General features: G+C 44.5%; 1 protein-coding gene across 1 annotated transcript in view; it reads right to left on the bottom strand.

The window, feature by feature from the left end:
* Positions 1 to 12,367, bottom strand: part of RFX7 (regulatory factor X7) — a 49,671-nt gene extending 37,304 nt beyond the window's left edge. The window contains exon 1 of the mRNA XM_054836691.1: positions 11,926 to 12,367. Coding sequence (XP_054692666.1) covers positions 11,926 to 12,071 — 146 coding nt within the window. The 5' untranslated portion in view covers positions 12,072 to 12,367. The remainder of the gene's footprint in view (positions 1 to 11,925) is intronic.
* Between the last annotated feature and the right edge of the window lie 797 nt (positions 12,368 to 13,164).

Below are 13,164 nucleotides of genomic sequence, written 5' to 3'. Positions count from 1 at the left end.
ATGCTGAGTTTGAACACAGCTGCACTGACTTCGAGGTGGTAGTTTAACTGTGTCAAACGAGCATCTTTCATGAGCCTGCACTGCTCCAACCCACGATTACGTTTACCAGCTCCCAGGCTGAGGCACCATCAGGCCCGTGCAGCTTCAGAGCAGTCAGGACAACTCCACTGCCAGTGCTGCATAAACTACAAGTGTTGGGCAGACAAGCATCATTCATTCAGCCACCTTCACCCCACCCCCTGCCTCCTTCACTGCTAGGCTGCCTCTGCGGCCACGATGAATGAACAAGCAAGTCTATCGGACTATTTCTTTCCTCTGAAACCTAACTTATGAATGGAAATTACAAACAGCAGGTATCTGACTGGTACTTAATACCCCACAACTTTAGAATTCAGTTCTCTGTCTCCTTGGAACGGAGGATAACGTATGCAGCCAGTTTTCTATAGGCAGACTGCACTACACTTGGCTCTGCCATGCCATCCTATTTATGTAGGCAACTGGATGGGGACGGGTCCCAAAAAATGGAGAACTTAGCCATTTTCTTCTCAAGTGACATACCTGCTTTGCAGGCACAACCTTGTCCATAAAGCATTTTTATATCTATTCTTAAAGTTTTCATATTGTCATGGTTTTCTTTCGAAAACATAGCAGAGGGCATGTGATCTGCCCTAGTAGAAAGTACTGAAGCCACAGCCACACAGGTCACCGAGTTCAGCGCCCTATTAAGACAATGTGCAGAATACCTACATGGGTTCATTATTCATAATCTGTCCATTTCAAACATCCAAGGGAACTGCAAGGGTCATAAAATAGTCAGAAACAGAAAAGGCTGTCCTTGATTAAACCTTTAACAGATTTCAGAAAAACTGCATTAAACTTCTGACTTTCCAAAAATCATAGCACTAGGGAATTAAATTTAAGATGGATGCAGACAGAAAGCTACTAAAGCAATATCCACTGAGATACTGCACTGTTGAAATTCACCTGTAGGCTGCAGCACGTAACTGGCTAACATCTTTCAGCATCTAACAATTTACTGAACTATGCTTGTACAAAAGTCTCACACTAATGTTACCCACAATTACTTGTCTGATGGGTCTTTCCAGAAGGAGACATTGTCTAAAGAGCAGTACAGAACTGATCGGTCTGGAGTTTCATTCCTGTGAACCACATCATGCGTAAACATGCCAGTGGGAGAGCAGATGTCTGCATTAAGGGAATGAAAATGTCTTCTGATTATTAACACAGTTTGATTTCAACTTTCAAGGTGAACTATATGCTGCTTTGCCACTACCTTACTGAGCAGCTGAACTAATCAAGCCAAAATTACAGCTCACCTGATGAATTTAGGAAGGACCATCTCTCCCAGAAGAATACAAGGTACTCAAGCTGTCTCCTGATCCTACATTGGGCCTAATTTGCCACAAAGCTACTGTATTTGAAGTATTCAGCAGTAACTAAGAACTTTTCTGAAGTGACAAGAATCACTGTGAAGTGACAAACAACAATTATTAGGTTCTGCACTGCAAACACATATTATAAATATTTTCACCCTGAACATCTGGAGCTATTGATTGACAACATCCCAGTACATACATATATGTCCAAGTGTTCACAGAGAGCGACAGCTTCCACACACTGAACCACTCCAGACACAATCTAAATTTTGTTATTCAATTAAGCTACAAGTTTCACTGACTTGAACATACAAACCAAAGAGCTTACTTCTCTTTGGAAGTAAGAGAAGTAAGCTCCTAGCAAGAAAAAGATGCAGTCCATGGGGATGTGTGCAATGAAAGCTGAATGGGAACTGCTTAAACTTATCGGTATTAAGCAAAACAAAAAAGTTATCTTGTTTTTCATTTTTATTCTCAGCCTAAGAGATCAATAGTATTACCATTTTTTTTTTAGCCATTATTAACCAGGAAAATTAGGCCCAATGTAGGATGAGGAGATAGCTTGAGTGTAATTAAACACACACAAACCAGCATTTCACAACTGCTACAAAAAGAAAAAAAGCGCTGCTTCTTATGTCTTCAGCACATTTGTTGATTACTTGGGATTTTTTTTATTTGACTCAGTAAGCTATCTCTAGTTGTTAAAGACAACTGATGGTTTCTGTTCAAAATATCCGTTTCCACATTTTTAGAACTAGATTTGTGAATCCCACTTCATTCACTTGTTGAATGGAAGAGGCAAATACACTTTTCTCTCAGCTGCCAATTAATTTCTCAACTTTTTAATGAGTTGATCATTGAACTATACCACTGGAATCAAGCATAATGAAGGTAATTCTGCAGAACAGGCTCCTGGAGCAAAAAGCTGGCTTAGCTCTTCAGCACACTGTGGTTCCAGGTGCGCAGCTTCTGATTACTGCCAGGAGTAATTTGACTGTCTTTCAAATATCAACTAATTTATTTAGTTTACCTGACCAGTAATAGCAACTGTAGGCCCTAACACAGCTTGTCATTTAAAATGCTAACAGGTTTAATAAAAAAAAAAGCAAACCATAAAGATAATAGGGAAAGTTTCTATGTACCCTTAATGAAAGAAACACCATACTTTGTTAGAGCTTGGATAAAAAGTTCCTGTGGCACAGTCTCTGACTCCTGCAAGATTATTTCAAAATCATTTTCGGCCTTTGCTTCAGAAAGTGCCACCACAGCAGAAAGAGCTCAGCTTTCACACAAGGGCTGAGCACCAGCCAGCCGATCTCACAGGCACCTCACGCACAGCTACCAACTTTCGTATAATCAGCACAAGGATCACGGAGCGATCATTTACCTTTCATTGAGAAACACTATGAGAAGCACAAAGCATCTGAATCTGAACATGACGTGGGAGAGGGTAGTTGTAGGTGGACAATGCTGTGTAAGTTAAACAGAGCTCACTTCAGCAGAGTACCCATCCTGCAAGGAAGCCTCCCTCAAGGGCGCAGCAGGGACACTGCCGGGCATCTGCCGCCTACGTGCTCTTCCAGAGAAACTACTGCCTGCACCCCACCAGCACAGAAAACAAACCAGTCCTGCCAAAGAATGTCCAGCCCCCAAGTAGAAGCCTTGAGTCCCCATTTCAGATTGCCTCCGGACACATCATTCACATGGCATCCAGAATCACCTTGCCCAGTTCCTCCTCTGACTTAATAAGCATCCAAGCCTCTCAAGTACTTTCCTCCACTGAATTAGCAATAAAACTACCATGTGGTTCTGGAGGAAGGAGTTGCCACTGTTTTTCAAAGCAGGTTAAAAGGATGACTTAAAATTCCATCCACAAAAAATATTAAATAAATGTTAAAACTTTTCAATTTACAGGCCTTCAGTTACCACTTGTGGCACTGAGTAACTGTCTTTTAAGACATACTTCAATATGGCAACGATTCTGAAGAGGAAGGGAGAAAGCACACAGGAGTATTTTCACTGATGTCAAAGACTAGTCCAAGTATTTTCAGGTGATTTCTAAACAAGGGCAAGAAGGTGGTGAGGAAACCACAGCAGAACAAATTGCCCATCCTACTATCCAGCACACCTTGCTCACAAGCTATTTCTTGTTTGTCCGAAGGATGCTTGAGGCAGACACTTCCAGGCAACCTCATACTAAGAAAAACTTCCAATGCTCTGTTTGTATTGCTGACAGCTTTAAAAATAATTTAATTCACTGCTTTATAGGCAACGAAAGTAATGAACTGTAATTCCTGCTGTCCAGTGCAATCTGACTTTTTCACTGGCAGGAGTCCCAACAACCTTATAAGGGTACTTAGGAATCTTTGACTAAGAAACATAGATTGCCTCCACGCCTGTGAGACCATCCATCAAAAAGGACAGCCATAAATCATGGACCTTGACATTTAACCACAAATTTCCTCTCAGGGGGAGATGCAAATATGCCTCATTTAATAAATGAGTTCTTCCCAGGAACAAGATTTTCTTCCCAAACTTGAAGTACCTGACAATCGGTAAGTGATACCATCCCCAGCCAGCTCCAGGGAAAAGCTAAGCAGGACCCATCTCTCTGGAGGAGCACAGGTATGCCCCGAGAAACCCACATCTCTAGACACATGCCCTACCTCTGCAACCGCCATGCACTGTTCCATGCGATGTGTTTATAATCATAGTTAGAAGAAGGTAACAGCTCACACAGGCTGAGCAATAGGTAGAGACTAGACCACTCACCGGGTGCGGTAGTGAGCAGGTCCAAAAGGAGAGCCTGGCAGGTCTGCCACCCACAGGAGGCCCCTCCGCCAGGATGCCCAGGGTGCAGGTCCCACCCACAGAGACCATCCCATCCCAGGTCCTGCCTGGAGCAACACCCGGCCTCCCCACCCTTTGACTGGTACAATGTCACTGCAGCAACCACAAGCAATTAAAAACAAGCAACAGGGAAAATATTCGGGAAGTTTTGAATGTTTTTTCCACTGTCTTAATGATTAAACATTCCACAACAGTTCCACAAACACTTGGCAGCTTACTGAAAGCCTGTTGAAGGCACAGCAGCCGATAACAAGCACCGTATTTGATGACAGATAATCCTTTTTCCATTAAATCAAGAAAGCATTAAAATTGAGATACTGGCTAACTCTATTTAGAACAAAACAAACCCTCAAAATTCCTCAAGATCTGAGAGAATGCAACAAAATATCCCAGCACTTTCAGATCTTTAGATGTATTGAGGGGATTCTTCTCACTGGCTTGAAAGTACCAATTTGTACTGGCCTTCCAGTTGGGCTCTTTCTAGGTGACAGCACTGCATTTTCATCTATTCAATTTACCTTTTGAATCAGCTGCAATTAACTTTTCAAACATAGAGTCTGGCTTTCTACCTGGACTGCTTCAGAGGCAAGCCAGAAAGCTATCTCCATCTCATCTTCGCAGTTTAAAAATAAGGAGTCCCTTATTTATATATGAGGCTTTGTAATATTAGATATTAGAAAGGCTTGAATCAAAAATCCAAATTGGGATCCTGATCTGAATTTCGCAGCTCTGGCCCTTCTCCAAATACTTCTGTTTGGCAAGCGGCAGAGTAACAAGAGAAGGCAACATACATAAGTTATGGGATCTGTATAAAAACATTAAGCTCAACCCCTGCTCTCAGAACTACACACACACAAAAAAGGCTAACAAAACCACCCCAAGTCTCAATTAATTAAAAGATTCTTCAGTGTAAATCTGAGCACCACTGTCATCTCACCCAGTTACAGTGTTTTTTCTGATTAATTTATACAGCATCCAGAAAATTTTAGGAGGGGTTTCTAAGTGTTCTTTTCAGATAGAGATTTAGATTCCTACTCACCAATGGCATACAGACACATGCAAACCAAACAGAACCGCCCCAAATGACAAGCAACCCAGCTACAGAGGCCTGGGATGACAATCCTGCAATTCTGTGCTTATTAAGAACTCATCAGAAATGCTGCTCTGAATCACAATGTCACACCATCTGACTTGCTGCAACAAAGGGAACTCCTGTGGTGGGAAGTAAAACATTTATGAAACAAGGAATCGCATATGTTTGATGCTGTGAAGTCGACAATTTAATGCATTCCTATGTATTTTAAATGAACTGCAATTAAACTTAGCCAAATTTTTAATACTTGAATATTATCTTTCCCCCATATACTTTATTAGACCTTATTGTTTCAAGAAACAAAGTCCATGAGCAAGAGTGAAAAATGCGCTCTTCCTAAAAGCAGATTTACAAAGACCTTTTTCCTGCAAAGCTATTCCGTCCAACTCGGAGCCAGGATATTCAATAAAACCTCAACTCCATTCTCAAAAGGTTACATAAAGGTCAGCATTCATTTTATTCAGGTTTATTTTCTAACCTTGTAAAAATGCCTGCAGACCAAATTGGCTTCTACACCTGCTGACCTAGAAACTCCACCACCGTGGTGGCCGTGCCCCGTTTTGGAAAGTTGCTTCTCCTCCCACGCCTATCTGGCACTGACTGCTGTGTGTAGCTGACCTGCCCGCTCCCTGCGGTCAGCAGCATGGAGGAAGGCCTTCCCAATAGCTAGGGATGCATTTCAGCAGAGATTAGTACATGCTTTTTTAAGCCACTTTGGTGAAAAGCAATTCTTCCAGGGGGGCTTCTCCCCAAAAAGGAGGGCTTCCTCTGTACAGAAATGTGTAGTCATAGATAAAGGGTGTACCTGGACATTGTTCAAGGGAATGGAAAATCTCCAAAAACAACCCACAGAGGGGATGGACCAGCCATCCTCCAGGAAAAGAAGTCGAGTTGAAAAAGTCACAAATTATGTAGGATTTATTTCGCCCAAGTCAAGAGATCTGCACCACAGATGATTACACCCTGGCACACAGTTTAAAATTTGTTTACAGTCAAAGAGAAATAGGCACATAAAGTGATCAGATGGATTGTTTTATGGAAATGTCTTCCCTAGGAGATGGCCCTCACCTCAGAAGTGCATTCTTCTCCACAACATCTACAAGGGAGCTACTTTGACCAACACGTACAGAACCAAACGGAGTCAAATGAAACAAATTCGACTTTCTGTTCCTATCCATTTGTGGAAGCAGAGTGTGAAGGAGAACAACGTGCTGCTAAATGTTTTGTCCAAGGAAGGCTGACCTCCTCTGAAATCATCAAGAACTACTCTAAAATATGGTCCACAGCTCAACTGTTTTCCTATATATTTGACTGTTTAATACACTACATCAGGAAACACATTCAGGACAGGCAAGTCTCATCACCTGTAAACAATGGAACCACAAAGCCAGGGAAAACTCAGTTAGTGACAAGAAATATTTGCAGTTTTACACAGCATCTCTTAGCTGAGGGGTTCAAAGTACTTTTTCAAAGCAGGTAAACACACTTCTAATGTTACATAGATTTAGTGAAATGAGTGCAGCCTGTACGCCCATCAACAATAATTATTAGTTCTTCCTCACAATAGTTAGTAATCTTTTATTGAAGAATTATAAGCTTTGTTTCCCACCTCCAACAATGAACTAACCAGGACAAAGGAAGGAATTTTGGCTGGTGCATTTTGGGCTGGGGGCACAGGATAACCACAAAAAGTCTGTAATCAGGTACAGGAAATTTTAAGTTCTCCACTCAATTCTGACAGACCATTTAACAAAATATAGAGGTTGGGGTTTTTTTGCTCTTACTCCCTGCCTCCCTCTCCTGAGGTACAGAAAATTGAAAAAGAGTAAATGCAGCTGGATTGGTCTACAGATTAATCCAACCTGTTTTAAAAAAATACATGAAGGGCGTTACAGGAATTTCAACTGCAGAAGGAAACTACCAAAAAGGTGTTTGCACCTGCATTCGTAAAAGACCCTGAAACACATTTTATTAAACATATTTTTAATATATTATCAAGACTGTCAATCATTTTTTCTGCTGACCTAACCATACAAATAAGTAACAATTCCTATTATGAAAAATCTCAATGGCATTTCCCAAATTGCAGAACATTTGCTCTGCCAACAGCTAAGTGACGATCCACACTTGCTGACAATCCCTAATGAGGAGTGATGGATGCAATTGCAGGAGGGAGCAGGAATGATGTTAAGTCATCAGAACAGAGCCTTCCAAAGATTAGAAAATATTGGTGTTACCATCAGCTAATTTGGTTTTCTAGCACAATACCAAGAGCCCAAAACTAACAAGGGCACAATTCACCTCCTACTCCCCCTTCAACATGAGACAAACCAGGCCTTAGGACATATAATTTTGGCACTGCCCGGCCTAGCTCATGTGGTTTTCCAATACAACTTCTAACTAGAAGAGCTGTTTGAGGACAGAAATTACAGATCTGAAACCCACACCCACGTCCAACTGAAATGGCTGCAAAAGCAATGGCTTGTGTTTGCCACTCCACGCCACCGGGTCCTCAGCTCGGTTTACACACAAGATATCGAGGAGGGGGAGGAGAGAAATTAATCTCTTGAGCAGAATTATTATATTCAAATCCTAACAGATGCCTTTAGGACAAAAAGAGACAAGATGCAGGCAAGGTGAAAGAAACTGGGGCCAAGCTGTGCACAGATGCAAACACCAGATTACTATTTACAACAGTAAACAAGTACTCATTGAAGAATCATCACCAGTTATTCGCAACAGTGAGCAAGAAAACAAACTACCCCTTTCCTTCAACGTTCACAGCTACAGACTGGATTTTAGATTAATACAGTGAGCAAAGCGATTAAATTGCCTAAAACTGTTGGCCTTTTTCTTTCACACCAGCGAGAGCAGACCCTCAGCAGACACCTTCCTCGCTCAGTCATCTTCGCATCTCAATCCTTGTGCCACGCTGCTCTTACATATGTACATCGCTGGCTGTCTTCAGCTATAGGATATTTTTTGGCAATTTAATGTAATACTGAGTAGACTCTGTCTTCACCACCATATGTTTGGGTACAGAAAAGTCATATACAAATGACACACATTTGATAATACAGTACCCTCACTCGAAGAAAATAATTGAAACCCCATTAGTCTATATGCTCAGACAGCTGACTAGGGAAGTTTTCCCGCCTCGGGCTCTAATGTCTGGACAAAAAGCTATTAATAAATATGAAAGCTTTAATGAATCTGAAGGGAAACAAAACCAGGCAGATTAAGGCCCAGTGTCCAGCGAAGACCAGGGCAATTTACAAACCCACCCAACCTGATACTAATCAGCCAGGCTGGGCTCCCAAAGATGTGTTCTCCCCATCTAGACTTCTAATCCGTCAATGGGAAAAGACATCTAATATTATTTCTGCCTGTTTCATCAACACCGTAAGAATACATCCAACTGCCTCAGCAATTCACGTATGGAACATGAAACACAAACAGACAGCACTCTGCTGGATGTGTTCATATGGAGCAAACAGGAAAAAAATACAGTTAGACAGTGATGAACTTTAATTATTGTAACAAAACAGCAGTTAAATACCTGTGTGTGATGTTGTAATGCAAATAAATATTTCCTAATTTGTTTTTAAGCACAGCTTCTTCCCCTCCTCAGTCCAAACTAATGGTCACTTTATATGCAAAAAAAAAAACAAAAAACCAACCAACCAAAAAACCAAAACCAACAAAAAAAACCCCCAAAAACCCCAAAACCAGACTGGACTCCTAGCAAGCACATTTTAAAGTTTTCAGTACATATGCTGACTGTCTCTGCAATTTTAACTAGCAGGACTTAACCTATTGTTTCATTTTAAGGGACTCCACATGTTCACAATTACTCAAGCTACTTTTGTCAAACTACATTTTAATTTAATAAACAGAATAAATTAAGTATGAGTTGAGATAATGAATAACTCATTGTCCCACTTGAGGCCTACATCACACACTATATTTATATTTGTCTGTACAGTGGAAGGACAAGCACAGACTTGTTTGTGATCCTCAAGTCCAGTATTTCAGTAGCTGCTATATTTTGCTATACTACTATTTTCATTGACAATACAATTTGAAGATTGAAACCTTTTTTAAACAAACAAAAAAAAAACCAAAAAAACAACAATAAACACATACAACCAACTAAAAACATCCATCCACTATGCACAAACGTGTAGGAGAAAAGGGGGGGGAACAATACAGAAGAGTACTAATCTATATGTGCTAAACCCTTTGGGAAGCAAAGGGGGAACTGAACACACCAACCTGCCAGCACACACAACTGGCACAGCAGGGTAAGAGAGCAGGAAGAGGAGGCAATACAGAAAAGAGCTCTCTTCTGCACATTACACCTACTTCTGTTAACAACGGAGCACTGCCATTTTCACAAGCAGCCTTCCACAATTTCTCCCACTGTTAATCCATCACCAGCATGCAGCACCCGCTGAACAGAGTAGCGAATCCGAGACTGCAACTACAGAAAGAGACTTTCCACTGTTTACTCTGAGCGCGGTGTGCACAACTTCCCTGGCCATGCTCCTCATCCTTGCTGCTCAAAAACAACCACTGCATCTACATGAAGATGCAAAGTAACACTAAACTCCAGCCTCATATGAAGAATGTTTGATCGCAATACAGAAACACAGAATTTCTAGTAGTCCCAGACAAAAGATTTGATGATATAAAAGAAAAGGGTTTATTATAAAAAATAACCTTATCTTCAAATACTACATTTTAACAGCATAACCTGCAGGGAACAGATACTGCCTGAAAGCAGCAGGGAAGTCCCAGCCCAGTGCAGGAAGCAGGTAGCCAGGAGGAACACTCCCACAGAGGTGAGGACGGTCTGTGAAAGGACCAACAGAAAGGGCTGCAAGGTGCTGGCAAAACCTCTGCTGGTCACAGGCACTGGCACCAGGTGAGCCACTTACACTGGGCAAAACGCTGCATTCCTTTGTACCAAACATGGGCTTGGGCTATTCATCGAGTTTACCTGGATCAAATAAGCAGCTTTCATTTAAAAGGCTAACATACATGCTCTTTTTCCTTGAAAAGAAAACCCATAATAAAAGCAGAGGTTTTACTTAGTAGCCATTTTGTCTTCAACTTGGACATGATACCTAATCTGAATGCAATGTAAACATGCTCTCTGAGGCTCATTTCCAAACAGCATGTTCATGGAAAGAGAAGAAAATATAAAAAGGCCATCACTAAACACCATAATAAATTAGGACGGTGTGAAGATTTCGTGATCTAAACAGACAGGAAATTCTGCAGTTTGTATTCCTTCTCTAGGTCACATTGCAGAGAAAACCAAAACAAAAGGTAGCAAGTGGGGATTACAGACAATGAATTATTATTTACTGTTTGAATTTTTAAAAAATAAACAACATATCCAATTTCAGTATGCCATACAATAAAAGAATCTGAAGGTAAAATTGTATTTCGATTCTCTTTCTTTTCCAGCTACACCAATTCAAACCATAAAATCTAACTATAGTATGAAGTAATATGCAAGCTAGATCAGTATGTTTTTATTAGGATGAGTACATGTATATGAATATATATATGGTATGTATATATAAAGGAAAATATTATATATGAGTAACCTATATTTACAACTCCCAACTTTCAAAATACTTTATCAGCTCCCTCTGCCAAAAGCAGCTTTTAAAAACATACAAAATATAAATGCTGCAGATGACAGTCTCTTGCAGGTATTTTTTTTAAAAAAAACCAGAATATTTTATTTGCGGGGTAAGCTAAACTCAATTTATTTCCTTCCCCCAAATGCACACAAAATAAATATTCTTAAGTGTTGGTTTAATATGAATTTTAATTTTTAGGAAAAAAACCAAAATTGGATTCTTGTGCAGGAACTTGCAAACCATCATCACAAGTTTCAGTCAAAATTGCATTTCAATTACCAGACTGGAAACTCAGAAGAACAGAGGTTTACAGGAAGGGTGGAAAAATGCACCCTTACTGCAACGCTCTGCATGCCCTGCTGCATCAACACTCTGTGCTGGGGGTCTCGTGTGAACGTTAAAAAAAAAAACAAACCAGACGTAGAAACAGAGCATCGTATAAGATGCCGACTAATTAAAATGCCTTCAGCAGGTAAGATTGTACTCATCCATCTGAACAGAGCCCGCTCCGTAATTACCATTATCGCTGAGCACAAGCGGGCAGCACCACTAACCCACCCCCGGCACACGGGAGGCTGCCTCATTCCTGGAAAATAACAAGTACCAGGCATGGCAACAGGGACGAGCCTCCCGACCGCCGAGCCGGCACACCTGCCCACTACCACGCATGTTTTCCGCACGGCCGCCCGCGGTGCGCGGCTGGGGGCGCAGCCCCGCGGGGGGTGGGGGTGGGGGGGTGGAGCGGGGGGCAGGCGGCTTCGCGCGCAGCTCCGCGCTTCCCAGCACAAAGGGGCCGCGCCACCCCCCCCCCCACCCCGCGACCGCGCAGTGCCCCCCACCCCACTCCCCCCCCGCCCCGCGTACGCGAGCGCTGGCCTGAGGCGCAGCCGACCCGGGCGGCGTGGCGGCAGCGGGGCCCGGCCCTTACCAGATGGAACTGCGGATCTTGTGCTGCAGCGCGCTGGCCTCGCCGCCCTGCAGCCCCGGCACCAGGGCCGGCAGGGCCCCGCCGGGCGCGGGGGTGCCGGCGAGCCGCCGCGGCGGCTGCCCCTCCGGCTGCTGCTCCTCGGCCATGGGGGCGCGGCGGCGGGGACGCGGAGCGGCGCTGGCCGCACTAGGCCTCTGCCGCAGCCCTCGAGTGACTTGCCTTCCCCCGCTGCCCGGGGGACATCACGGGCGGAGAGCCGAGCCGCGTCCCGCCGCTACGCCGCAGGATGGCGAACCCGGCCCGCGGCACGGCGCATGGCGGCCCGGCCTCCGCCGCCGCCCCCGCGCAGGGTCGCTCCGCGCTCCCCCGCCTCGCAGCACCTGGCCCGGCCCGGCCCGCCCCGCGCCGCCGCCGCTCCTCGCCCCGCGGCCGCCGTGCCCGCCCGGGCGTCGAGTGCGCAGGCTCGGCGCTGCCCGAGCAGACGGGCCGCCCCGCGCCGCCGCCGCTGCCGCCGGGGAGGGGGCCGGGGCTGGGGGCGCGGCCGGCGGCAGCGAGCCGGAGCCGGGGCGGGGCGGCCCCTCCGATAGCCCCGGGCCGAGGCCTCCGGGCCCCCGCCGCGGGGTGGTGGGCTTCTCCCGCAGCGGCCCGGCTCTGCGAGGGCGGCCCCCACTGCGCGCCGGCGGCGAAAATAACACATACGTGTGTGTGAACGTTTTTTATAGATAGAGATATATTTATAATACATGAAGATGTGCATGATTTATATAGGGTGCACCGAGCGCATCGCTGCGCACTGGAGACACGTGAAGCCCGCTCCTGCGGCGGCGGCAGCATTACATCAGCTGCCTGCAGCACAGCCGCCTGGCTCCTTTCAGCGTGCTCCCCGCATCTTCCCCTGCCTCCCCACTCGGGCAGCGCTCCTGAAGTGCTCATTTGTTTTAAAAAAAATGAAATTCCTCACTGCTCAGACGTCCCTGAGGAAGCCATGCACACGGGGTGGTGGCACGCCGAGGTGCCCCTTGCCCTCGGCCTTCTGTGTCCCCTGGACGTAAATGGGGCCGAGGTGCCGTTAGTCCCACGGGCCTTTACCCCCAGCCTTCTGTGAACAGCAAAGACGGGTCAAGCTGCCTCTGTGTTGCTCCTCTTTTACAAATCACTCCAATTCTGACAGTGTTGGGAATTCTCCCAGTGTGTTCTCCCAGTGATGGGAATTCACAATTTTTGCACTCACCCTGCGGA

The sequence above is a fragment of the Grus americana genome, chromosome 10 (assembly GCF_028858705.1).
Source record: "Grus americana isolate bGruAme1 chromosome 10, bGruAme1.mat, whole genome shotgun sequence".
NCBI lineage: Eukaryota > Metazoa > Chordata > Aves > Gruiformes > Gruidae > Grus > Grus americana.
The sequence above is the reverse complement of the archived record's forward strand: the minus strand, read 5'-3'. Positions and strand labels throughout refer to the sequence as shown.